The sequence below is a fragment of the Gorilla gorilla genome, chromosome 9 (assembly GCF_029281585.2).
Source record: "Gorilla gorilla gorilla isolate KB3781 chromosome 9, NHGRI_mGorGor1-v2.1_pri, whole genome shotgun sequence".
NCBI lineage: Eukaryota > Metazoa > Chordata > Mammalia > Primates > Hominidae > Gorilla > Gorilla gorilla.
The window spans coordinates 73,068,596-73,094,637 of record NC_073233.2 but is presented as its reverse complement, the minus strand read 5'-3'; the positions used below and the strand labels follow the sequence as shown (position 1 = coordinate 73,094,637).

Genomic DNA, 26,042 nt, shown 5'->3' with positions numbered 1-26,042 from the left:
CAGGGGAGCCCTCACCTGGAAATGGAAGATGCCGGCATAGCCATTCTGGAAGCTCTGGCCGTGCGGAACCACTCGGTGCAGAAGGGTGTCGTTGAGAGTGAGGGAGGCGATGGCCGCCAAGAGCCAGCAGTCCCCTGGGGCAGGAGGGATGCACATTAGCCTGCTCTACCAACCTGCCCCGGGGGGAAGCGGGTGCTAGGGAGAATCTGGGGTTCCTTGGCCAGGGTGCCACTTAACTCCCCTCAGCTTGCAGAAAAGACCCAGGAATCTGGGCAAACCAGCCCCAGCGCTGATAGCCAGATCCTGCCTGGGCTTGCAAGAGGGAGGGGTTGGGGCAGAGCCTGAAGGAGTGGGAATGGGGAACTACTGTGGAAAAAATACCCGGGACCCAACGCCCTGGGGGCCTACCCAGTGCTCCCTGGCAGATGTCTGTGCGGGTAGCTCCATCCACGATGAACTGGGGGTTTGACAGCAGCTCCTACGAGAGACCCAGAGTCCTGTTCCTCGGCCAGCCCCTCCCAGAAATTGGCACTAGGCCACCCCAGACCCCATTCCCCACCAGGGACATGGAGTCCCATCCGTACTCCTCATCCAGGATCTGGCTCAGCCGAGTCCCACCCAGGATGGCCCCTCTCACCGTGGGACGCTTCCACTTGATGCCATAGGTCTTGGAGGAATTGGGACCCAGGTCCTTGTAACCCAGGCTCTGGGGCACCGGGGGGAAGGCCTCATCACGGAAGAGGGTCCCACTCTGCAGGCATCGCACCCGCAGCTGCTCATAATCCTGGCCCAGGTACTTGATGGCATTCTCATGGCGGCCCAGGCCCAGCTCCCTGGCCCGCTGCTTCTGCACTTGGGCTGACACCCCGGTGCAGTACACCGGCGTGATGATCTCCTCCGACATCCTGCCGGACAGATGGGCCTGCTCAGAACCCAGGCCTTCCCAAGACTAGAACCTGGGCTCCTGCCTGCAAGCTCTGCTCTCCTGCCCTTGGTTATCCATCCCCAAACCTAGGGTTTCCCTGCCTCACTGCTCCCCTCACAGAAGTAGGGTTCTCAGCCACCTCCCGGTGCTCCCAGTGAATCCAGGAAAGGGATTTCCCAGTTCCCAGGCGTGCCGGCCACCTCTCCTTTCCCGGATCCCATTGTCAGGGGCTTGCAGCTCTGTAGTGAGCCAGCAGGTCAGGTGGGGCAGGGCGGAGCCTCCAGACAGCACAAGGAACTGGGCAGGTGGGACACAGCAGGGAAGGCCTCTTTGATCCTGTTCACGGGCCTGCAACCCCCTCCCCAAACTAACTAAGCTCCTGGTGCACCGGCCCCTTGCCGTGGGCTGAAAACCCCAGACGGTCGGGGTCCCCCTCCTCAGGCCCCCGCAGCAGGCTCGATATCAGAGCTGGTGGGCCCTAGCCCAGCCCCTGGGGACAGCGGTGAGCCAGGCTGGGACAGGCGCCTGGGCTGTGCCGCTCCGCCAGCCCCCACCCCTGCTCCAGGAACGCAGAGGCCTCCGAGAAGGGACCGTGCTGGGGCAGCCCCTCAGCCCAGGAGCAGTGGCCAGGGTCAAGGAATCCCGGCTCGGCTACCCAGCTTCTTACCTGGGGGAGGGGTGTTTGGGGGTCGCTGCGGTCCCTGAGGCTGGCTTCCCGGTGGCAGCTCAGGGCAGGGCCCAACCAGGAAGAGCGCTCCTCCCCGCCCTCCTCCCGCCGCCCCTCCGCCCTTCGCCCTCCCTCTCTCCTTCTCCTCCTCCTCCTCCTGGGGCTCCTACCCCGCTTCCTCTCGGCTCTCCCTTATCTCTCCGGCACGGTCTCTGACTATCTCTTACTCACGGTGTCTCCCCGCCCCTCCCTCCGCAGGCCGGGGGCCAATTCCGCGAGAGGACAAATTAGTAAAAGGCAGAGCAGTCCCCGGGGAGGGGCCAGCGCGGGGGGGGATGGGGGGCTGGGGCGCGGCGGAAGGGCACCGCGGGGAGCGGAGGGGGAGGGCCGGGCAGGGGGTATTTTTAACCAGGGGCAGCAGCTCGAGTTGCAGGGCCGGACGGCCGCACCCCACGCGCGCCCCGGCGGGCATTCCCGGGCGATCGGGCGGCGGCACCGCCTCCCGCAGCCCCGGGCCCGCCCCATCCCCAGCTCCCCTCGCTCCGCGCGACCGCAGCTGCTCCCGCCGTTCCCAGCCAGCCCCGGCGCGGGGCCGAGATTACCTCGGGCTGCGGCAGCTGCTCTGAGGAGGGGCCGGGCTGGCAGCGAGCAGACCCCTGCCGGACACTCAGCAAACTGCAGCCTCACCCCGCAGGGCCGCGCCACTCCCCTTCCCCACCCCACCGCCGCGTCCCGGCTCAGCGCTCCCCGGAGAACGCAGGGGGACCGGGCTCGCTGCGTGACCTTGGGTAAGTCCCTGCCCCGTTCGGCCCGACTTTCTGCATGCGTGCAGCCTATGGGATGGGGTTGGGCAATTGTGGGAGCCCATCTTTCTCTAACGTTCTGGGGTTTCTTGAACCTGGAAACTTAGAAAGGTGGACATCCCTGTCCTCTCCCCCAGGCTCTCAGCCCACCCACCTGGAAGCGCCCATGTGTCACCTTACCCAGGAGAGGGCGGCAGAGGCTGCGAGCAGGACGGCAGCCCCCACTCCCCACCCCCAGGACCCTGAGATCCTGCTTCACGGGCTGCAAGAAGTTGGGGGGCCAGGATTCGGCGCGGAGGCCGGGGGTGTGGGTGGGGAGACTGCAGAGACTCCCGAGACCCCCCCAAGTCCGAGACCCCCAAGGCTTTTCGCTGGTCTCGCAGCTCCAGCCCAGCAGCTGTTGCAGTCTTGCAGGTTGTGGATGCAAGCATTTTGCTGAGGAAACTGCATAGCGTTCCCGGGACTCTAGGGCCCACGACCCCTCAAAAGTTAAGAGCCGCTGATCTAATCTAACCCCACTTTCACCCTCAGTTAACAAAAGAGGAAAACTGAGGCCTGAGAGGATGTGACTTGCCTGAACTCCCTAACCTGGTGAGTGATGGGTGGAACCAGCTCCTAGGCTTTCTGCGCAGGTGTCCAGGGACAGAGAAGGGTGGTTTAAACTAGGGAGGTGGCAGGCAGAAGTAGATGGATTTGATAACTATTTAGGATACACCATCAAAATGTAACTCAAACTGGATTACACACCTAAATATAAATGGCCAAACCATAAAACTTTTTTTTTTTAAAAATGGAGACAATCTTAACAATATTGGGTTTGAAAAGATTTCTTTTTTCTTTTCTAAAGGCAGGGTCTTGCTTTCATTGACCAGGCAGGAGTGCAGTGCCCTGATCACAGCTCACTGTAACCTTAAACTCCTGGGCTCAAGAGATCCTCTCACCTCAGCCTCCTGAGTAGCTGAGACTACAGGCACGTGCCACAACACACAGCTAATTTTTAAAATTTTTGTAGAAATGGGGTCCTGCTGTGTTACTCAGGCTGGTCATGAACTCCTGGGCTCAAGCAGTCCTCCTGCCTGAGCCTCCCAAAGTGCTGGGATTACAGGTGTGAGCTTTGGCACCTGGCCAGATTTCTTAAATATGACACAAAAAGTGTAAATGATAGAAGAAATCAATAAATTGAACTTCATCAAAATAAAACGCTTTTGTTCCTCAAAATGCACGAAACTGTTAAAAATGAAAAGATAAGCCATAGACTAGGACGAATATTTGTAAAAATTCTATCTGATGCAGGACTTGTATAAAGAACTTTTATAATTGAATAAAAATCCAGTAAAAATGGACAAAACATTTGTTTGTTTTCTGGTGTTTGTTTTTGTTTTTGAGATGGAGTCCCACTCCGTCACCCAGGTTGGAATGCAGTGGCCCGATCCTGGCTCATTGCAACCTCCGCCTCCTGGGTTCAAGCAATTCTCCTGCCTCAGCCTCCCCAGTAGCTGGGATTACAGGTGCCCGCCACCACACCAGGCTAATTTTTGTATTTTTAGTAGAGACAGGGTTTCACCATGTTAGCCAAGCTGGTTTCAAACTCCTGACCTCAAGTGATCTGCACGCCTCTGCCTCCCAAGGTGCTGGGATTACAGGGTGAGCCACCGCGCCTGTCAAAAAATGGACAAAACATTTGAACAGACACTTCATCCAAAAAGATCTCTGGATGGCAAATAGGCACATTAAAAAACACTGAGTGCATTACTCTTAGGGAAATGCAAATTAAAGCCACTAGAAGGACTGCTTCTAAAAGAACACCTACTAGAATGGCTAAAAGTTAAGATTGACCATACCAAGTGTTGTCATGTTGTCAAGGATATAGAAGAACTGGAGCTGTCATACACCAAGAGAGGGTAAAATGATCACCACCACTTTGGAAGACAGTTTGGCAATTTCTTTAAAATTTAGCGATACCAAGAAATCAGCCATCAAGCTACAAAAAGACATAGCATAACCTTAAATGCATATTGCTAAGTAAAAGAGGCCGGTATTAAAAAACTGCATTCCCTCTCCCTCTCCCTCTCCCGCTCCCGCTCCCGCTTTCCACGGTCTCCCTCTCATGCCGAACCCTCTCCCTCTCTTTCCACGGTCTCCCTCTCATGCCAAACCGAAGCTGGACTGTGCTGCTGCCATCTCGGCTCACTGCAACCTCCCTGCCTGATTCTCCTGACTCAGCCTGTAGAGTGCCTGCGATTGCAGGTGCGCGCCGCCACGCCTGACTGGTTTTCGTATTTTTTTTGGTGGAGACGGGGTTTCGCTGTGTTGGCCGGGCTGGTCTCCAGCTCCTAACCGCGAGTGATCCGCCAGCCTCGGCCTCATGAGGTGCCGGGATTGCAGACGGAGTCTCGTTAACTCAGTGCTCAATGGTGCCCAGGCTGGAGTGCAGTGGCGTGATCTCGGCTCGCTACAACCTCCACCTCCCAGCCGCCTGCCTTGGCCCCCCAAAGTGCCGAGATTGCAGCCTCTGCCCGGACGCCACCCCGTCTGGGAAGTGAGGAGCGTCTCTGCCTGGCCACCCATCGTCTGGGACGTGAGGAGCCCCTCTGCCTGGCTGCCCAGTCTGGAAAGTGAGGAGCATCTCTGCCCGGCCGCCAACCCATCTAGGAAGTGAGGAGCACCTCTTCCCGGCCGCCATCCCATCTAGCAAGTGAGGAGCGTCTCTGCCCGGCCGCCCATCGTCTGAGATGTGGGGAGCGCCTCTGCCCCGCCGCCCCATCTGGGATGTGAGGAGCGCCTCGGCCCGGCGGCGACCCCGTCTGGGAGGTGAGGAGCGTCTCTGCCCGGCCACCCCGTCTGAGAAGTGAGGAGACCCTCCGCCCGGCAGCCGCCCCGTCTGAGAAGTGAGGAGCCCCTCCGCCCGGCTGCCACCCCGTCTGGGAAGTGAGGAGCGTCTCCGCCCAGCAGCCACCCCGTCCGGGAGGGAGGTGGGGGTCAGCCCCCGCCAGGCCAGCCGCCCCGTCCGGGAGGGAGGTGGGGGGTCAGCCCCCTGCCCGGCCAGCCGCCCCGTCCGGGAGGTGAGGGGCGCCTCTGCCCGGCCGCCCCTACTGGGAAGTGAGGAGCCCCTCTGCCCGGCCAGCCGCCCCGTCGCCCCGTCCGGGAGGGAGGTGGGGGAGTCAGCCCCCCGCCCGGCCAGCCGCCCCGTCCGGGAGGGAGGTGGGGGGATCAGCCCCCCGCCCGGCCAGCCGCCCCGTCCGGGAGGTGTACACAACAGCTCATTGAGAACGGGCCATGATGACAATGGCGGTTTTGTGGAATAGAAAGAGGGGAAAGGTGGGGAAAAGATTGAGAAATCGGATGTTGCTGTGTCTGTGTAGAGGGAGGTAGACATGGGAGACTTTTCATTTTGTTCTGTACTAAGAAAAATTCTTCTGCCTTGGGATCCTGTTGATCTATGACCTTACCCCCAACCCTGTGCTCTCTGAAACATGTGCTGTGTCCACTCAGGGTTAAATGGATTAAGGGCGGTGCAAGATGTGCTTTGTTAAACAGATGCTTGAAGGCAGCATGCTCGTTAAGAGTCATCACCACTCCCTAATCTCAAGTACCCAGGGACACAAACACTCTGCCTAGGAAAACCAGAGACCTTTGTTCACTTGTTTATCTGCTGACCTTCCTTCCACTATTGTCCTATGACCCTGCCAAATCCCGCTCTGCGAGAAACACCCAAGAATGATCAATAAAAAATAAAATAAAATAAAATAAAATAAAAGGCAAAAAAAAAAAAAAAAAAAAAAGCAAGAAGGCCGAGGTAACAGAAAACAAAGCAAAGAGGGAAGGGACAAGAGAGAAAAACAATAGTATGTAACTGGCTTACGAACTCAAGTTATTCCGCCACAATGTCTTTTCACAAATGGATCATCGTTACTCATCCCACCACTTCATAGAAGAAACTGTGAATCTTGTGGACCAATCAGGGTCAATACGTCAAGTTTCCATAAAACACAAGTTTCTTGCCTCCATGTTGCAATCAAGATATGTTCCAAAATGTATGTGTTCTGTTTCCTTTTCAGTTGTCTAAGTTCTTATGTAAAAGTTTCAACAACTAAAAAAAATAAAAAATAAAAAAAATAAAAAGCCGCATACTGTATGATTCCAATAACTCTATATGACGTTCTAGAAAAGGCAAAACTAGCAATAGTAAAAAGATCAGCAGTTGCCAGGGATTCAGAGGGGTAGGAGAGGGATGGAGCACAGGGCATTTTTAGCGCAGCGAAACTATTCTGTATGATACTGTAATGATGGACGCATGACATGCATTTATCCAAACCTGCAGAATGTACAACACTAAGAGTGAACCTTAATGTAAACTATGGACTTGAATTAATAATATTGTGTCAATATTGGTTCATCAGTGATTACAAATATACCACAGGCTGAGCGCAGTGGCTCACCCCTGAAATCCCAGCACTTTAGGAGGCTGAGGTGGGCGGATAACATAAGGTCAGGAGTTCGAGAGACTAGCCTGGCCAATATGGCGAAACCCTGTCTCTACTAAAAAAATACAAAAATTAGCTGGGCGTGGTGGTGGGCTCCTGTAGTCCCCACTACTAGGGAGGCTGAGGTAGGAGAATCACTCGAACCCAGGAGGTGGAGGTTGCAGTGAGCCAAGATCACACCATTGCACTCCAGCCTGGGCGACAAGAGCAAAACTCCGTCTCAAAAAAAAAAAAAAAATAGAACTTAGTCACTGGTTAGATATGGCTCTTGGACACCAGGAGAGACCAAAGACAGCTTCAGACCCTGGATCTGGCTTGAGCACCTGAGTAGATTAAAGAGAAGGGGGAATGCTCTAAGCTGGGGGGACAGTATGGGATCAGGGTATGGGGTATCTTTGGGATCCCCCTATCCAAGAGGAGATTCCTAGGGGTGAGGAACAGACCTTGTGCTCAAAATAGAGGAACAAATTTGGGAGTCACTAGCCACCAAAAAGCAGAGGCAAGGGGGCTGACACCTTGGTCTGCATATGAAGATGCTTCATATAGATGTCAATTCTCCTTAAATTAATCTCTAAGTGTATCACAATGAAAAATTTTAAGAGTTTTCTGGTGGGAGATAAGGAGGGACTAGAAAAGCTGATTTAAAGGTCATATGGCAAATTAAACAAGTAGGAAACTTCTGAAAATAAAAGACATAATGAGTATAGACTAATCCTACCAGATATTAAAACACAACAAATCTATCATTAAAAGGTAATAATTAAAGAGGGTTACTGACACATAGAGATCAATAGAAGACAGAGAAATTTAGAAACAGATTCAAATACAGGCAGGAATGTAGTAGATGATAAAAGTACCATTTCTAATCTGTTGAGAAAAGATGAGTTAATAAAAGACATTAGGAAGAAAAGGGAGCAATCTGGAAAAAAAGTAAGTTGGATTCATAATTTGTATCTTAGAAAAAATTACAGATGAACTCGATTTATAGGTTTGGAATATGTTGTTCCTAATGAAAAAAACATTTAAAAAGGCTGGGTGTGGCGTCCCACACCTGTAATCCTAGCACTTTGGGAGGCCAAGGTAGATGGATCACCTGAGGTCAGGAGTTCACGACCAGCCTGGCCAATATGGTGAAACCCCGTCTCTACTAAAAATACAAAAAAAAAAAAATAGCTGGGCATGGTGGGTGGCAGGTGTTTATAATCCCAGCTACTCGGGAGGCTGAGGCAGGAGAATTGTTTGAACCCGGGGGGCGGAGGTTGCAGTGAGCCGAGATTGCACCACTTCACTCCAGCCTGAGCAAAAGAGTGAGACTCTGTCTCAAAAAAAAAAATAAAAATTTTTTAAAAAATTAAAAAATAACAACTCAAGGTCTGGTGTGGTATCTCACACCACCTGTAATCCCAGCATTTTGGGAGCCTGAGGTGGGAGGCTCTCTTGAGCCTAGGGGTTCAAGGCCTCAGTGAGCTATGATTGCACCGCTGCACTCCAGCCTGGGCAACAAAGCAAGACTCCATCTCTAAAAAAACAATAAAAAATAGGCCAGGTGCGGTGGCTCACGCCTGTAATCCCAGCACTTTGGGAGGCCGAGGCAGGTGGATCACGAGGTCAGGAGATTGAGACCATCCTGGCTAACACGGTGAAACCCCATCTCTACTAAAAATACAAAGCGAATTAGCCGGGCGTGGTGGCGGGCGCCTGTAGTCCCAGCTACTTGGGAGGCTGAGGCAGGAGAATGGCGTGAACCCAGGAGGAGGAGCTTGCAGTGAGCCAAGATCGCGCCACTGCACTCCAGCCTGGGCGACAGAGTGAGACAACGTCTCAAAAAAAATAAATAAATAAAAATAAAAAATAAATGTTAACCCTCAATATTTAAACGTACAAAAATGAAAACAAAAATACAGCCAGAAGCTGGCTGGGCACGGTGGCTCATGCCTGTAATCCTAGCACTTTGGGAGGCCGAGGTGGGTGGATCACTTGAATTCAGGTGTTCAAGACCAGCCTGGCCAACATCGTGAAACCCTATCTCTACTAAAAATACAAAAATCAGCTGGGCATGGTGGCACACACCAGCAATCCCAGCTACTTGGGAGACTGAGGCACAAGAATTGCTTGAACCCAGGAGATGGAGGCGGAGGTTGTGGTGAGTGGAGATCGCACCATTGCACTCCAGCCTGGGCAACAAGAGCAAAACTCCATCTCAAAAAAAAAAAAAAAAACAGCCAGGAGCTAAAGGAGAAACTTTTTGTATCATCTCAGTGTGGAAACGGTCTTTTTAACTATGACACAAAACCCAAAAGTCATAAAATTGCATTTTTTACTACATTAAAAATCCATACAGTTATGTCAAAATGATGAACTGAAAAAAACATTTAAAATTAACATCTTAAAGGAGTATTTTTCTCCATATACATATACAAAAAATCATGTTCTGGGTGTGGTCGCTCATTCCTATAATCCTAACACTTTGGGAGGCCTAGACAGGAGGATTGATTGAGGCTAGGAGTTTGAGACTAGCCTGGGCAACATAATGAGACCCCATCTATCAAAAAATTAGAAAATTAGCCAGGTGTGGTGGTGCATGCCTGTCATCCCAGCTACTCCAGAGGCTGAGATGGGAGGGTGGCTTGAGCCCAGCAGTTGGAGGCTGCAGTGAGCTATGATTGTGCCACTTCCCTCCAGCCTGGGCAACAGAGCAAGATGCTGTCTCTCAGAATAAAATAAAAGTAAATCCCAGCACTTTGGGAGGCCAAAGTGGATGGATCGCTTAAGCCCAGGAGTTCGAGATCAGCCTGGACAATACGGTGAGACCCTGTCTGTACCAAAAATACAAAAAGTTAGCTGGGCATGGTGGCCTGTAGTCCCAGCTATCCCAGAGGTCGAGGCTGCAGTGAGCTGTGATCGCACCACTGTATTCCAGCCTGGATGACAAAGCAAGATCCTGTCTCAAAAAAAAAAGTTCACAAATAAAAGAAGACAAATAGGTCTTAAACATATGACAAGATGTTGAGCTCACTGAAAAGCAAATGTGAATTAAAATTTCACCAAGAGACTGTTTCCCACTTAGCAGTTTGGCAAAGATAGAAATCTGGCACCTCACGGCTGGGCGCGGTGGCTCACGCCTGTAATCCCAGCACTTTGGGAGGCCGAGGCGGGCAGATCACGAGGTCAGGAGGTCAAGATCAGCCTGACCAACATGATGAAACCCCGTTGCTACTAAAAATACAAAAAAAAAATTAGCCGGGCTTGGTGACACACGTCTGTAATCCCAGCTACTCAGGAGGCTGAGGCAGGAGAATTGCTTGAACCAGGGAGGCGGAGGTTGCTGCAAAGCATGGTGAGGCCCAGGTGAAGATCTGGAGGCGCTCCTATGATGTCCCACCACCTCTGATGGAGCCCAACCATCCTTTCTACAGCAACATCAGTAAGGATCGCAGGTATGCAGACCTCACAGAAGATCAGCTACCCTCCTGTGAGAGTCTGAAGGACACTATTGCCAGAGCTCTGACCTTCTGGAATGAAGAAATAGTTCCCCAGATCAAGGAGGGGAAACGTGTACTGATTGCAGCCCATGGCAACAGCCTCCAGGGCATTGCCAAGCATCTGGAGGGTCTCTCTGAAGAGGCTATCATGGAGCTGAACCTGCCGACTGGTATTCCCATTGTCTATGAATGGGACAAGAACTTGAAGCCTATCAAGCCCATGCAGTTTCTGGGGGATGAAGAGATGGTGCGCAAAGCCATGGAAGCTGTGGCTGCCCAAGGCAAGGCCAAGAAGTGAAGGCCAGCAGGGAGGATACTGTCCCCAGGAGCACCCTCCCTGCCTGTCTTGTCCCTCTGCCCCTCCCACCTGTACATGTCACATTGACCACATCTGTAGACATCTTGAGTTGTAGCTGCAGATGGGGACCAGTGACTCCCATTTTCATTTTAGCCATTTTGTCTCCTGCACCCACTCCCTTCATACAATCTAGTCAGAACAGCCCTTCTAGAGCACAGGTTCTCAGTCCAAGCTGTGGAAAAGCTCCCCTTATCCAACAGAGTTTAAAAGTAGTGACTTGGGTTTTTGCGAGTTGCTTTGTTTACTAAGGACTTGTGGGGAGGAACCATGCTAAGCCATGACCAATGAGGAGAAGCAACAGAGCCTGTCTGTCCCCAGGAGCCAGTCCTCTGCTCTTCTGCAGTCAGGCCACTGCCTGGGGGCTCTAGTCATTCCAGTGGAAGATGAATGTAACCTGCATGGTGATGTGACAACTGTTTCCTCCCTGACCCCAGAGGAGCTGGCTCTAGAAGGTTGGGATCAATCCTGAATTTAGTTATGTGTTACATTTCATTTAAAAAGTATAGTATATATAAATAATACAAAACAATAACCCTTCTGGGGTTTCTCGTGGCGGTTGAAATAGTCCCACATGTGGTCATCAGAAAATAAGCCATTCCTTATACCAATATAGGATCAGCTCCTTGACCTCTGAGGGGCAGGAGTGCTTCCTGGTGTGGGTATTACAATCCCTTCCTGCCTTGTTTCGTGGCAGTGAAATGCCTCTTGGTCCTGTCCAAGTGTGTCTTTCACTGATTTCTGAATCATGTTCTACTTGCTTGGCCCTGCCACATGGGTCCAGTGTTCATCTGAGCATAACTGTACTAAATCTTTTTCCAGATCAGTATAATGAAGGAGTAATGTGAAGAAAAAAAGAAAAAAAGAAAGAAAAAAAGAAATTAACCCTTTTGAGTCCTCATGTCTCTTGGGGGAGGGGGGTTGTTTATTATAATTACAATATTATATTTGACTGTAGCTCAAGGAAGGGATCAAGTCTTATTCCTAAGTAAACCTGGCACTGAAGGCATTTCTAGACTAAATAAAGAGCTGTTTTCCATTCAAGTTTTGTTTCCCAATATGTTCCTGGCCTTTTTTTTTTTTTTTTTTTTGAGACAGAGTCTCACTCTGTCGTCCAGGCTGGAGTGCAGTGGCATGATCTCAACTCGCTGTAACCTCCGCCTCCGCAGTTCAAGCAATTCTCCCACCTTGGCGTCCCGAGTAGCTGGGATTATAGGCACCTGCCACCATGCCTGGCTAGTTTCTGTATTTTTAGTAGCAAAGGGGTTTCACCATGTTGGCCAGGCTGTTTTTGAACTCCTGACCTCAAGTGATCCACCCGGCTCAGCCTCCCAAAGTGCTGGGATTACAGGTGTGAGCCACCACGTTCGGCTCCCTGGCCCTCTTCTAAGGGCTGCAGATACCTCATCTCATTTAATCCCATCTAGACTGTGTAGATCTCATCATCCATAGGCATGGATAGCACAGAAAGGAAACTGAGGCTCGGAATAACTGGCCACCAATGGGAAGGGGCCAAGCTGTTACAGAGCCTGTGCTCACATGTTGTAACCCTGGTAGATACCCCCTCCCCACCCCAACCCTGGGTCAAGGAACCAGGCCAGGACCTAAGCACAGTTGGTGTCCTGTGGACATGAATTTATTAGAGGGGACCGGGATCAGAGGGGGCACAAGCTGCAGGCTGGGAGGAAGGGGCAGGGGTGGGAGCACAGCCAATGGTGTGTCAGTCAGTGGGCCAGCAGGTGTGCTGTTCTTCACCCTGCAGAACTTCAGTGCCCAGGGCGTGCCGGAGGCTTTGGGAAGACTGGGGAGAGGAAAGAGTGAGGCTCAGAGAAGAAACCTGCCAAGCTCACACGGGAGGGGCAGCACATCGATCCCAGGCCCACGGCCCTCTCTCTCATATTGTTGGTCCTCACTCCTGCCTCCCAAGCTCCCACACCAGCCCCCAGCTCCTGTCCCATCCTGCACTCACTGCGGAGGGAGTAGGTGCCTGGTTCCAGTTGCATCTGGGGAGGCAAGACGATGAGAAAGTCCCCACCCCAGGCGTTTTTGACCCTTGAGAGAGAATTTTGGGAGGGAGGGCGATGACATTCCGAGGTCAGAGAAGGGCACTTGGATGACACAGGCTTAAGCAGGTGGCTGCTGCAGTGCTGGGGCAAACCACAGGGGGAACAGTGGGGTGGCGAGAGGCCAGGGCCCCGGGGAAGGCGAACAGGGACCTGTGGACAGACCCTCTGAACCCCACCATGGTGGGGGCGCCGGTCCCGAGTCCAAGCCCAGTGGAATGGCTCCTTTGCCATGACCTGGGAGGAGCAGAGTGGACAGTAAATGGGGTGGGAACCCCAGCCTTCCCCACACCCCAGGTTGCCTCCCAGCCTCACCTCCTCACAGCACTGGCGGCTCACAACAGCCCGGAAACCCATCCGTGCCCAAAGCTTATCCCTCTGGTGCAGGAATTTGCCCACTCGTAAACACCAATCTTTTCCCAGGGCCCATGGAAAAATCTCACATTTGGGGCCCTCCAGGTCCTCCTCCATGTCGTTTGCAAGGTACCTAGCCACAGAGGCACAAGGTCAGGGAGCAGAGGCCACACATCTGCCCTGTCCCATCTGACACCTCCAGCAAATGCCTCCACTGCCTGCCCCCGCCACTCACAGGGCCAAGAACAGGCTGCTGTGGGTGTACTCGCTGAGCTTCAGGTGGGCACGCTGGAAGTAGACCAGCACCATGGCCAGGAGATACTGCAGAGACAGATCGGGGTGGGGGGTTAGTTATTCTCTGAGGAGGAGGGGCTTGCACCCAGGTTCATTTGCACCCAGGGAGGTTTTGCTGCAGGGAAAGAAAGTCAGTAAAATGGTGGGAAGTGGTGTGCAAAGATGAGGGGGTAAGGATGGAAGGTGAGTGGCTCTCCCTACCAGACCAGGGCACTCAATTCCCACCAACTCAACCTGACCCTCAAGAGACCCCCAGCCTGTACTCCCTCACCTTATCTGAAATCTGGAAGCAGGGGTCTTTGGAGAGGAATTCCTGGACAAAACTGTCCTCTGAGGGTAGAGAAGACAAGACAGGACGCAGGTTACCACCGCCTCCATGGAGAAGAGTGGCATCAGAAGCTCCAAAGCCCAAGCCACCACTGAACCCTCTCTCTCTTTCTCTTTTTCTCCCTTTTTCTCTTTCTCTCTCTCTCTCTCTTCTTTCTCTCTCTCTTTCTTAATATAAATAGAGATGGAGTCTCACTATATTGATCAGGCTGGTCTTGAACTCCTGGCCTGAAGTGATACTCCCATCTCAGCCTCCCAAAGTGTTGGGATTATAGGTATGAGTCACGGTACCTGGCCCTGAATCCAGTTTCTGAGAGGACACCCCTCCCACCTGCCTAAGCTGGGATACCTGAGAGGGAGAGGGTCAGAGGCCTCAGATGTCTGTACAGGCAGGTGAGACCCCACACTTCACATCTGCTTTCACACTTGACCTCACGGCCCCTCCCGTGCCAGCCCTCCAAACTCACCCAGAAGGCTGAGGAAGGCCTGGACCTCCTGGTGCTGGCGAAAATGGAGGAACCCATTACCCCCACCTTGCCGGCTGCAGCCCCCCAGCTCTACCTGGGTGGTAACTACAGGGGAAGTGGTGGGGTCTTGGGAGTCACTCATCTCACAGGAGATGGAGATGGGGCAGGGTGACCTGTAGAGAAAGGAGGCTCAGGACTTAGCATGTACCCCCGTGACGCTCACAAATCAAGAGGGTGGTGACAGGGGCCAGGACGGTGGAGGGGTGGGTGCAGAGACTTGGGGGCTCAGAACAGAAGGCAGCCGGGATGCAACAAGAGTGGGGAGGCCAGAAAAGAAGCAAAGAGTTGCTATAGGTGAGGGTGCGGCACCCTCACCCTCCTCCTGGCACCCCAGGACAGGCCAGAGTAACAGCAGCAACAAGCACCGCTGAGGGCTTCCTAAGTGCCTGGGGCTGTGCTTAAGGGCCTTATCTTATTCCATCCTGGTAAGGAGGTAAGTTTAACTCGGACCCATCTTCAAACGAGGAAACTGAAGCTGAGGCCTGACAGCCGGTTAAAAGTGAAGCCCTTGGTCTCCAAAACCCCAAGAGGTTTTTTGGTTTTTGTTTGTTTGTTTGTTTTGAGACACAGTCTCTCTCTGTCGCCCAGGCTGGAGTGCAGTGGCGCGATCTCGGCTCACTGCAACCTCCGCCTCCCGGGTTCAAGTGATTCTCCAGCCTGAGCCTCCCGAGTAGCTGGGATTACTGGCATGCGCCATGCCACCACGCCCGGCTAATTTTTTTTGTATTTTTTTGGTAGAGACAGGGTTTCACCATGTTGGCTAGGCTGGTCTCACACTCCTGACCTCCCAAAGTGCTGGGATTGCAGGCGTGAGCCACTGCGCCTGGCCAAAAAAAAGAAAAAAAACCCCAAGAGTTTAACTGCTCCTCCAGGCCCCAACTCACAACCACCCCCGACCCCTCACCAAAGCAGAGTTGAAAGGGCCACTGATCCCTTACACAGAGGGGAAACTGAGGCCCTCAGGGAGGAATGAAATTAGAGAAATACCTGGATTTAGAGCAAGTTGATGGGGCCACTTCAAACATTTCAAGCTCCTGTCCTAAACCCACCCTCATCCCTGAGAGAGAGAAGCCAACCACGGGGCTGAGGAGAACGTGCTGTCGACCACCCCGGGGCCAATCTGGGCCCCTCCATCTAGGCGCCCACAAGCAACCCAGCCTCCTCCTGCAGAGAGCCTTACCCGAGCTCAGGAATGGCCCAGAGCATAACACCTACAGCGCCGCGAGTGCGCTTATATAGCCTGAGGGCGGCCCTGCCCAAAGCAGCCCGTCCACCAATCAGGGCCTTCCTGGGGGGCGGGGCTTGGCCTTTACCGCCTGCCTCTCTGCCAGTCAGTCCAGTCGGTACCCAGCTGTGGCTCCCCAGGGTTTGAAAGCCTCTCCAAAGCTTCATCAACTACAAGAGGGGTGAAGGCAGGCCAGCTGGACCCCAGGGCCTAAGGCCCCATAGGACGGGCAGGGAGCTAGGATCCCTGTTCCCCTCTTGACAAATGCAGCGCCAAGGTGCTGAGCCGGGATATGAGACCCGGACTGTGAGGGCCTGGTGGGCGAGTTTTTTTTTTTCATTGATTGTGCCTTGCTGGGGCAGGGTCTCTGGCTCTCTGTGGGTGTCTCTGAATCTCCTGGCCTCCCTGAGTCTCTAGGTTTCACTGAGGCCCCCCGAGTCTCTCTTTTGTTTCTTATTTTATTTTTCCCCTCGTAACACAGAACAAGCTGCCTGGGTCTCAGTGGGCCTCTGAGTCTCTCAGTTTCTTGTTGCCTCTGGTGTCTGGATGTCTGTGGATCTCTGGGTCCTTTGTTTTCTCTCTGATCTCTGGGTCTCTGGTGTATCTGTGTTTCATGGTCTCCCCCAGGCCGCCTCCCAGGCTCCCTGAGGCCGTGAAGGCCTTTCTAGACCAGCTGGTCTGCATTAGGTCATCCTGTTTGTGTGTGTGCACGCATTTGAAGTCGGCCTCCCCTAGAAAGGAAGTAGTGAGCGGGGCAGCCTCCATAGCCCATTCACTAAACACCTACTGCTGCCTACTGAGGAGTCTGTGATGGAATCAGCTCACGTGTTCCTCACAGCAAGCCCATGAAGTTGATGAGAATGATGAGAAGCCTCATTTTATCAGCAAACAAACAACTAACACACAGAGTTTGGGTTGCTGACCGACAGGCTGAGTAACTTCCTGCCAGCCACTCAGCTGGTAAGTGGAGATAGAGTTCCAGCCTGGCTGCTGGGCCCACACGCTGGGTAGCCTGGCTGTGTGGTCTACGGCTGTTCCTGGACACAGCCTGCACAGAGAAGGTGTTCCATGAAACCGAATGAATCTCCTAGACCAGCTGTGTTTTCAACTGTTCTCCTCTCCCCCCAGTAATTAAGGTTAGAGATCAGGAAGGGGTACCAAAAAGAAGCCTGGGAGTGGGCTAGTCACTTTAACTTTGGGAGGGCCTTCAGGCTGATTTCCTTCAGTGCCACCCCTGGAGATCTGACACCGATCTCCCACACTGGGGAGCATATCTGTTTTTAATTTCTTTTTTTTTTTTTTGAGACGGAGTCTCGCTGTGTTGCCCAGGCCGGAGTGCAGTGGCCCAATCCCGGCTCCCTGCAACTTCCGCCTCCAGGGCTCAAGCAATTCTCCTGCCTCAGCCTCCCGAGTAGCTGGGACTACAGGCATGTGCCGCCATGCCTGGCAATTTTTTTGTTTTGTTTTGTTCTGACCTCCTGATCCACCTACCTTGGCCTCCCAGAGTGCTGGGATTACAGGCATGAGCCACCATGCCCAGCCTTTCTCTTTCACTTTTAAGAATCCCATGATTCACTGGGCTCTTCAATCTGCCCAGATAATCTCCCCATCTCAAGATCCTTAACTTGGCTGGGAGAGGTGGCTTACCCCTGTAATCCCAGCATTGTGGGAGGCAGAGGCGAGCAGATCACCTGAGGTCAGGAGTTCAAGACCAGCCTGGTCAACATGGCAAAACCCCTCCTCTACTAAAAATACAAAAATTAGCGGGGCATGGTGGTGCATGCCTGTAATCCTAACTACTCGGGAGGCTGAGGCAGGAGAATTGCTTGAGCCCTGGGGGTGGAGGTGGCAGTGAGCTGAGATCGTGCCATTGCACTCCAGTCTGGGCAACAGAGCAAGACTTCGTCTCAAAAAAAGATCCTTAACCATCTGCAAAGTCTTTTTTGCCATGTGAGATAACATATTCTCAGTTCTGGGAAGTGAAATGTAGCCATCTTTGGGAGTCCATTATTCTGCCTGCTACAATTATCACAGCAAAATTTATTCTATGCTAACTAATATACTATTTATAAAATTTATATTCATGTAAATGTATATATAATTTATAAAATCATATATTAATATTGCATGCTATAAAGGATACACGTAAAAGGATATAAAAGAATACACATAAAACATAATAACATACTACCAGCTCAAAAAATATATATATGGCCAGGTCCATTGGCTCACGCCTATAATCTCAGCACTTTTTGGAGGCCGAGACAGGAGGATCATTTGAGTTCAGGAGTTAGAGACTAACCTGGGCAATACATCAAGGCCCCATCTCTACCAAAAATAAACTAGCCTGGCATGGTGGCACGTGCCTGCAGTCCTAACTACTCAAGAGGCTGAGGTGGGAGGATCACTTGAGCCCAGGAGTTCAAGGCTGCAGTGAGCTATTATCATGCCATTCTACTCAGCCTGGGGGACACAGCAAGACCCTGTCTCTAAAACATGAATAAATAAATAAATAAGAATATTAAAAATTTCAAAATATAAAGATAGAAAAAATAATATGCAATTACTAAAAGAAAGCTGGGATAACTACACTAATATATTAAAACAACTTCAGGCCGGGCACGGTGGCTAATGCCTGTAATCCCAGCATGTTGGGAGGCCGAGGCAGTTAGATCATTTGAGGTCAGGAGTTCAAGACCAGCCTGGCCAACATGGTGAAATTCCATTTCTACTAAAAATACAAAAATTAGGTGGGTGGTAGTGGCGAATGCCTGTAATCCCAGCTACTTGGGAGGCTGTGGCAGGAGAATCGCTTGAGCCTAGAAGGCAGAGGTTGCGGTGAGCCAAGATTGTACCACTGCACTCCAGCCTGGGTAACAGAGTGAGACCTTGTCTCAAAAAACAAACAAACAAACAAACAAAAAAAAAAAAAACACGACTTTGGACAAAAAGCATAACTATGGAGAAAGAGAATTTATGTAGTGATTTTAAAAATATACAGCCGGATGTGGTGGTGTGCACCTGTAGTGCTGGTCTGGGCAACATAGGGAGATCCTGTCGGTAAGAAGAGGAGGGGAAGGAGGGGAGGGAAAATAAAGGAAAGGAAAGAGGAAGGAAGAGAAAAATAAAAGGAAAAAGGAAGGAGAAGAAAGAAAGAAGGGAGGGAGGGAAGGAAGGAAGAAAAATACATGTGTATAATTACCTAACCAGAATCCAGGTAAAGAAAAAAATATATAGTAATTTGTTTACTCCTAAAAATAAAGTCAATAAGCAAGAAACCGCATGTGTGTGTGTCTGTGTGTGTGTGTGTGTGTGTAAAATCAACAGAACCACACGGAAAAACAAACAAATCACAATCATAATTGTAGATATGATGGCACATGCAAGGCAAAAAAGTTAGCAAAGCAGTAAAAGATATGAAGAATATGATGAAGAAATTTGACCTAGTGGACGAATAAGCTGGCACTGCACCCAACAAAGGCAGGAAAGCACGCACAGAACATCTTCCTAAAAATTAATCAAATGTACCCGGGCGAGGTGGCTCACGCCGATAATCCCAGCACTTTGGGAGGCCGAAGCAGGCGGATCACAAGGTCAGGAGTTAGCGACCAGTCTGGCCAACATAGTGAAACCCCGTTTCTACTGAAAATACAAAAAGCCGGGCGTGGTGGCGGGCGCCTGTAGTCCCAACTAAGGTGGGTGAGGCAGGAGAATGGCGTGAACCCGGGAGGCGGAGGTTGCAGTGAGCCGAGGTCGCGCCACTGCTCCAGCCTGGGTAACAGAGCAAGACTCCGTCTTAAAAAAAAAAAAAAAAAAAGAAAAAGAAAAAGAAAGAAAGAAAATATTGTCTGTCAAAGTTGGAGGACACAACTAGTAATTCTTAGAGAGGAATTTATGACCTCAAACGCGCGTGTTAGAAAATAAGAAAAGCTGTCACGCTGACGAACTGAACTCCATCTTAAAAAGTCACAAGCCAGCCAGGGGGACTTCCGGGTCCTGAGGCCCAAGGGGGGCTGCCTGGGTCCCCATCCGCCAACTTTTGCTGTCCACACAGCCCCAGGCAACAAGAAAGGAAAAATAAAACGCTGCCAAAACCACAGCGTCGGCATAACTTAAAAGCAGAGAAGGTCCAAACTTCAAGATAAATGTAAATAAAAAGAAAGCGACCATATCCCCGCACGCCGTCGTGCGCTGCGGCCTCTCCCAGGCACGAGGCTTTGTGCCAAGAAAAGCTGGGGAAGGAGGGGAGAAAGGAGTATCCGGGCTGGGGTTGGTCGAGAGCAACTATCAGAAAGACTGCGACATTCTAAAATCTGAAAATACCAAGAAGACGTCCTGGGAAGTCAGAGCTCAGACCTCAGGGAAGGGGCTTACAAGTATGTGCGATAGGAAGGGGAGGTCGTTAAAGTCCATTGATTCCGCGGGAGGGGTTAAAAAAAAAAAAAAAGGGCTAAAATGGGCCAGAAGCATCCGTGGGCAATTGAGTAAGTGAAGTGGGAAAATGCAGAAGCGAGAAATTGAGGGTCCGAAGAGAACCAAGCAATGGGAGAACACAAAACCCTACCCACCCCCACACCGAAACAAACAAATAAAAAGCTTCTAAACCATCTGAACTTTGCTATATTGACCTAACAGTGTGCTATTGAGCTAGGAATCTTGTAAACCATCCAATACCACAAAAACGAATAGAAAGAAGATGAATAGATCCGTATGGAGCTGATATTTTAAAAAATCTGAAAACAAAATAACACACATCAACTAAGAAAAATTCCCCTGGGAAAAAAAAAACCATGTTTCCAAAGAAACAAACTATTTACAAAAAAATGATCATATCTTAGGTCACAAAGAAATCATCAGTACATTAAAAAAATAGAAATATACAAACAATATTCTCTGAGCACAGTGTAATAAAATGAGACATTATTATTATTATTTTTGAGACGGAGTCTCTCTCTGTCGCCAGGCTGGAGTGCAGTGGTGCAATCTCGGCTCACTGCAACATCAGCCTCCGGGATTCAAGTGATCCTCCTGCCTCAGCCCCCCGAGTAGCTGGGACTACAGGTGGGCCCCACCACACCCAGCTAATATTTTGTATTTTTAGTAGAGATGGGGTTTCACCATGTTGGCCAGGATGGTCTTGATCTGTTGACCTTGTGATCCACCTGCCTCGGCCTCCCAAAGTGCTGGCTTTACAGGCGTGAGCCACCATGCCCAGTGAAAATTATTATTATTAACAAAGACAAACACAGCCTGGCACAGTGGCTCACACCTGGAATCCCAGCACTTTGAGATGCCAAGGTGGGAGAATTGCTTGAGCCCAGAAGTTCAAGACCAGCCTAGGCAACATAGAGAGATCCTGTCTCTATAAAACAAAACAAAACACACACACACACACACCCCAAAAAACCTAGCTGGGCATGGTGGATCACTTGAGCCTGAGAGGCAGAGGTTGCAGTGAGCCATGTTCGGGACACTGCACTCCAGCCTGGACAACAGAGCAAGAATCTGTCTTGGAAAAAAAAAAAAAGACAAACCACTAGTTACCTTGTTTAGGGGTAAAAAAGGGAGAAAGACAAATATAACAAATGTATGACAAAGGGGAGGGAACCATAAGAACAAGATATTTAAAAAAATTTAAATACAACACCAATTTCCAAAATGGTGGTGTAAGGAGCTCAGCAGACCCATTCCCCAACAAAACAACCATTTAACTAGAAAAATTTATTTATTTATTTACTTTTGAGACGGAGTCTCGCTCTGTCGCCAGGCTGGAGTGCAGTGGCATGATCTCGGCTCACTGCAACATCCGACTCGTGGGTTCAAGTGATTCTCCTGCCTCAGCCTCCCGAGTGGCTGGGATTACAGGCACATGCCACCACACCCAGCTAATTTTTCTATTTTTTTAGTAGAGACAGGGTTTCACCATACTGGCCAGGCTGGTCTCGAACTCCTGACCTCGTGATCCGCCTGCCTCGGCCTCCCAAAGTGCTGGGATTACAGATGTGAGCCACCCCGCGCCCGGCCAGAAAAATTTATTTTAAGAACCCAATCATTTCAAATCTGTAAATTATCCTAAAGGCACATACAGCAAATGGGGAAGCATATTCTCTGACTGAACATGAGCAAAAACATAAACTCACTGAAGTGCAGTAGCCAGTCTGCAGGCCACACACGTATCTACTAGTAAAGAGAAAAATCTGGAACTTAAGCACAAACTTTGACCAATAAGTGGTTTATGGTCATTTTGACCATAAGTGAGTTGTGCTGACCGGGGGTTACCCCTAGAGAGCCAAGCTAAAAGATTTTTTTTTTTTTTTTTTTTTTTGAGACAAGGTATTGCTATGTCACCCAGGCTGGAGTGCAATGGCATGATTATAGCTCTCTGCTACCTTGAACTCTTATGCTCAAGCTATCCTCCTGCTTCAACCCCAAAAATGCTGGGATTACAAGCATGAGCCACCAGGCCCAGTTGTTAGATTTTTTTAAAAGAAAAAAAATCAGAAAACAGACATTCCAGGCTACACACTGCAAGGAAAATACACTTCACAAAGTTAATTCGGTCAAGTCACTAAACAAAATAAGAAACGGCCAACCAAACAGTAACAACATTGACTCCTAAGAGAGGGCTGGCATCCAGAGTTTCTACAGTGTATTATCTAAAATGTACATTTTGACCCGGAGTGGTGGCTCTCGCCTGTAATCCCAGCACTTTGAGAGGCCAAGGGGGGGGCAGATCACCTAAGGTCAGGAGTTTGAGACCAGCCTGGCCAATATGGTGAAACCCTGTCTCTACTAAAAATACAACAATTAGCTGGGCGTGGTGGTGCACGCCTGTAATCCCAGCTGCTTGGGAGGCTGAGGCAGGAGAATCCCTTGACCCCGGGAGGCAGAGGTTGCAGTGAGCCAAGATCATGCCGCAGCACTCTAGCCTGGCGACAGAGAGACTCTGTCTCAAAAACAAACAAACAAAAAAAGTACATTGTAATAAAAACATTAGGTTCATTTAAGTATATTTTTAAATGCACTCCCATATTTATTGCAGTACTATTCACAATAGCCAAAATATGAGATCAACCTAAGTGTCCATCAATGGATAAACGGGTAAAGAAAATGTGGTATATATACACAATGGAATATTGTTCACCCATAAAAGGAACAAAATTCTGTCATTCTCAACAACATGGATGAAACTGGATAAAAGTACATATTATTTGTTTATTTATTTATTTATTTTTTGAGAAGGGGGTCTCATTCTGTTGCCCAGGCTAGAGTGCGGTGGCACGATCTCAGCTCACTGCAACCTCCGCCTCCCAGGTTCAAGCGATTCTCCTGCCTCAGCCTCCTGAGTAGCTTGGATTATGGGCATGTGCCACCACGCCTGGCTAATTTTTTTGTATTTTTACTAGAAATGGGGTTTCACCATGTTGACTAGGCTGGTCTCGAACTCCTGACCTCAGGTGATCTGCCTGCCTCGGCCTCCCAAAGTGCTGGGATTACAGGCGTGTGCCACCGTGCTCGGCCTAAAAGTACATTTTTTTCAACAAAAATTATGACGTGCAAACAAAAAGGAAAGTCTGGTCCATCCACAGGAAAAGAGAACGCAGCCATAGACATCGCTTTTGAACGGGCCCAGATATTGGACTTAGCACACAGTGCCTTCACAGCAGCCATTACAAATATGTTCACAGAAAAGTGACAAGAGGAAATAAGTAAACAAATAAATACATTATTCTAAGAGTTTTATAGTTTTAGTTCTTACATTTTAGGTCTATGATCTATTGTGAGATTGGTTTGGTTGTGTTTTTTGCATAGTGTGAGCTAGGTGGCTAACTTCATTCTTTTGCCTGTGGATATCCAGTTGTCCTACTATTCTTTCCCCATTAAAAGGTCTTGGCACCCTTATAGAAAATCAGTTAACCAGAAATGTATAGGTTTATTTCTGGACTCTCAATTCTATTCTATTTGTCTATTTGTCTATCATGCCAGTAGCACATAGTCTTAATTATTGTAGCTTTGTAGTAAGTTTAAAATTGGAGGCCAGGCGTGGTGGCTCATGCCTGTAATTCCAGCACTTTAGGAGGCTGAGGCAGGCACTTGAGGTCAGGCATTTGAGCCTGGCCAACACGGTGAAACCCCATCTCTACAGAAAATACAAAAATCAGCTGGGTGTGTTGGCACATGCCTGTAATCCCCGCTTCTTGGGAGGCTGAGGCAGGAGAATCTCTTGAACCCAGGAGGCAGAGGCTGCAGTGAACAGAGATCATGCCACTGCACTCCAGCCTGGGTGACAGAGTGAGGCTCCATCTCAAATAAAGAAAAAATAAATAAATAAAATAGGGACACTGTCAGACTGAAGGCTGTCAGACTGAAGACCTGATGATGTTACAGTTCAAGTTCAAAGGCCTCTGCTGGCAGAATTCTCTCTTGCTTGGAGGAGGTCTTTTTTTCTTTTCTTTTCTTTTCTTTTCTTTTTTGAGACGGAGTCTCGTTCTCTTGCCAGGCTGGAGTGCAGTGGCGCAATCTCAGCTCACTGCAAGCTCCGACTCCCAGGTTCAAGCGGTTCTCCTGCCTCAGCCTCTGGAGTAGCTGGGATTACAGGTACACGCCACCATGCCCCGCTAATTTTTGTATTTTTTTTTTTAGTAGAGACGGGGTTTCACTATATTGGCCAGGATGGTCTCAATCTCCTGATCTCATGATCTGCCCGCCTTGGCCTCCCAAAGTGCTGGGATTACAGGCGTGAGCCACCGCGCCCGGCTGAGGTCAGTCTTTTCTTCTATTCAGAACCTCAACTGATTGAACAGGGTCCTCCAACATTATGGAAGGCAATCTGCTTTACTCAAAGTTGACCAATTTAAATGTCACTCTTATCCAAAACCGCCATCACCACAGCATCCAGAATAATGTTTGACCACAAATGTGGGCACTGTGGCCCAGCCAAATAAACACATAACATTAATCATCAAAATAACTTATGATTTTCACCACTGAATAATATCCTATTGTATGGATATACCACAGTTTTATTATCCACTCTTCTATTGAAGGACATTTTGGTTGCTTCCTGTTTGGGGAGAGTAGGAAAAAGCTATTATACATATTTGTGCAGGGGTTTGGAGGTAGACATAAGTTTTCAACTCAATTAGATAAATATCTACGAATTTTCAACTCAATTGGGTAAATATCTACGATCTAGCAATTGCTGGATCATATGGTGATAATCTATTTCACGTCGTATGAAGCTGCCAAATCGTCTTGCAAAGTGAGTGTACAATTTTGCATTTTCACCAGCAATGAATGAAGGTTGCTGTTGCTCCACGTCCTCATCAGCACTTGGTGTTGCCAGTATTTTGCATTTTAACTGTTTTGATAGATGTGCAGTGGCACCTCACTGTTGCTTTAATTTGCAATTCCCTAATGTCATATGACATTGAGCATCTTTTCGTATGCTTTCTCATTTTTATTTCATATTTCTCCAAATACTTCTCTGCCTTCCTCTCTCTCTTCATACCTTCTGTTACTCCAACAGCCAACAGCCATGTAAATGAGCCGCCTGGGAAGGGGATCCTTCAGCCCCACACAAGCCCTCAGAAGACGGTAGCCCTGGCCAGAGACAAAAAGCAAACACCCTGGAAGATTGATCCTGTGTCTCCTTGGATGATATGGGAACTGTTGATAACATCCAGCCCAGGAGTTTACCTGAGGGCTGAACCAGGTGACTTCAGGCAGATAAAACTCTTGTTTTGTAAACTCGAGAAACTTCTCATTCATACCCTTATTGTTGTGTGGAGTGAAAACATATGAAGATATGAATTTGGAAGAGCTGGAGGATCATGTAGACGAATTTAATGAGGAGGATGAACATGCCATTGAAATGTACAGACAGCAGAGACTGGCCGAGTGGAAAGCAACTAAACTGAATAATAAATTTGGAGAAGTTTTGATGATCTCAGGAAAGGATTATGTTCAAGAAGTTACCTACCAGCTGGGCACGGTGGCTCACACCTGTAATCCTAGCATTTTAGGAAGCTGAGGCAGGTGGATCACCTGAGGTCAGGAATTCGAGACTAGCCTGGCCAACATGGCAAAACTCCATCTCTACTAAAAATACAAAAATTAGACGGGCATGGTGGCACATGCCTGTAAGCCCAGCTACTCGGGAGGCTGAGGCAGGAGAATCACTTGAACCCGGGAGGTGGAGGTTGTGGTGAGCTGAGATCACGCCATCGCACTGCAGCCTGGGCAACAAGAGCGAAGAAACTCTGTCTCAAAACAAACAAACAAACAAAAAATTAGCCTGGCTTGGTGGTGCTTGCCTGTAATCCTAGCTACTGGGGAAGCTGAGGCATGAGAATTGCTTGAACCTGGGAGGCGGAGGTTGCAGTGAGCCGAGATTGCACCACTGCACTCCAGCCTGGGCAACAGAGAGAGACTCAGTCAAAAAAAAAAAAAAAATCCATTCTGTAATAAAAGGAATCTAGACTCTTTGGAGAAATAGTTCATTTCAGGGCTGGGGCAGAGATAATATCAGTCTGG

At 49.8% G+C, this 26,042-nt stretch overlaps 3 protein-coding genes across 7 annotated transcripts in view; 1 reads left to right on the top strand and 2 right to left on the bottom strand.

Annotated features, from left to right (window-relative positions):
* CAPN1 (calpain 1) overlaps positions 1-2,278 on the bottom strand; it is a 30,656-nt gene extending 28,378 nt beyond the window's left edge. Inside the window, exons 1-4 of one of the 4 annotated variants that reach the window (XM_019036030.4) lie at positions 2,195-2,278; positions 638-905; positions 409-478; positions 16-134 (exon numbers count right to left, since the gene is read on the bottom strand). In XM_019036030.4, the coding sequence (XP_018891575.1) occupies positions 16-134; positions 409-478; positions 638-904 (456 nt within the window). In that variant the 5' untranslated portion in view covers position 905; positions 2,195-2,278. Of the gene's footprint in view, positions 1-15; positions 135-408; positions 479-637; positions 906-1,592; positions 1,703-1,762; positions 1,909-2,194 lie in introns of those variants that run through there. The other 3 variants (XM_031015767.2, XM_004051497.5, XM_004051496.5) reach the window with 3 other exon arrangements.
* A 7,905-nt stretch (positions 2,279-10,183) lies between these two features.
* LOC101133347 (phosphoglycerate mutase 1-like) lies at positions 10,184-11,724 on the top strand. Its single transcript, XM_019036042.3, has one exon. It carries the CDS (start codon positions 10,270-10,272, stop codon positions 10,657-10,659), a length of 390 nt encoding a protein of 129 aa, XP_018891587.1. The 5' UTR covers positions 10,184-10,269; the 3' UTR covers positions 10,660-11,724.
* Positions 11,725-12,325: 601 nt separating this feature from the next.
* Positions 12,326-26,042, bottom strand: part of SPDYC (speedy/RINGO cell cycle regulator family member C) — a 41,046-nt gene continuing 27,329 nt past the window's right edge. Inside the window, exons 1-7 of one of the 2 annotated variants that reach the window (XM_055354474.2) lie at positions 15,462-15,490; positions 14,222-14,394; positions 13,699-13,757; positions 13,369-13,454; positions 13,095-13,266; positions 12,686-13,016; positions 12,326-12,517 (exon numbers count right to left, since the gene is read on the bottom strand). In XM_055354474.2, the coding sequence (XP_055210449.2) occupies positions 12,483-12,517; positions 12,686-13,016; positions 13,095-13,266; positions 13,369-13,454; positions 13,699-13,757; positions 14,222-14,394; positions 15,462-15,487 (882 nt within the window). In that variant the 5' untranslated portion in view covers positions 15,488-15,490 and the 3' untranslated portion in view covers positions 12,326-12,482. Of the gene's footprint in view, positions 12,518-12,685; positions 13,017-13,094; positions 13,267-13,368; positions 13,455-13,698; positions 13,758-14,221; positions 14,395-15,461; positions 15,491-26,042 lie in introns of those variants that run through there. The other variant, XM_019036040.3, reaches the window with a different exon arrangement.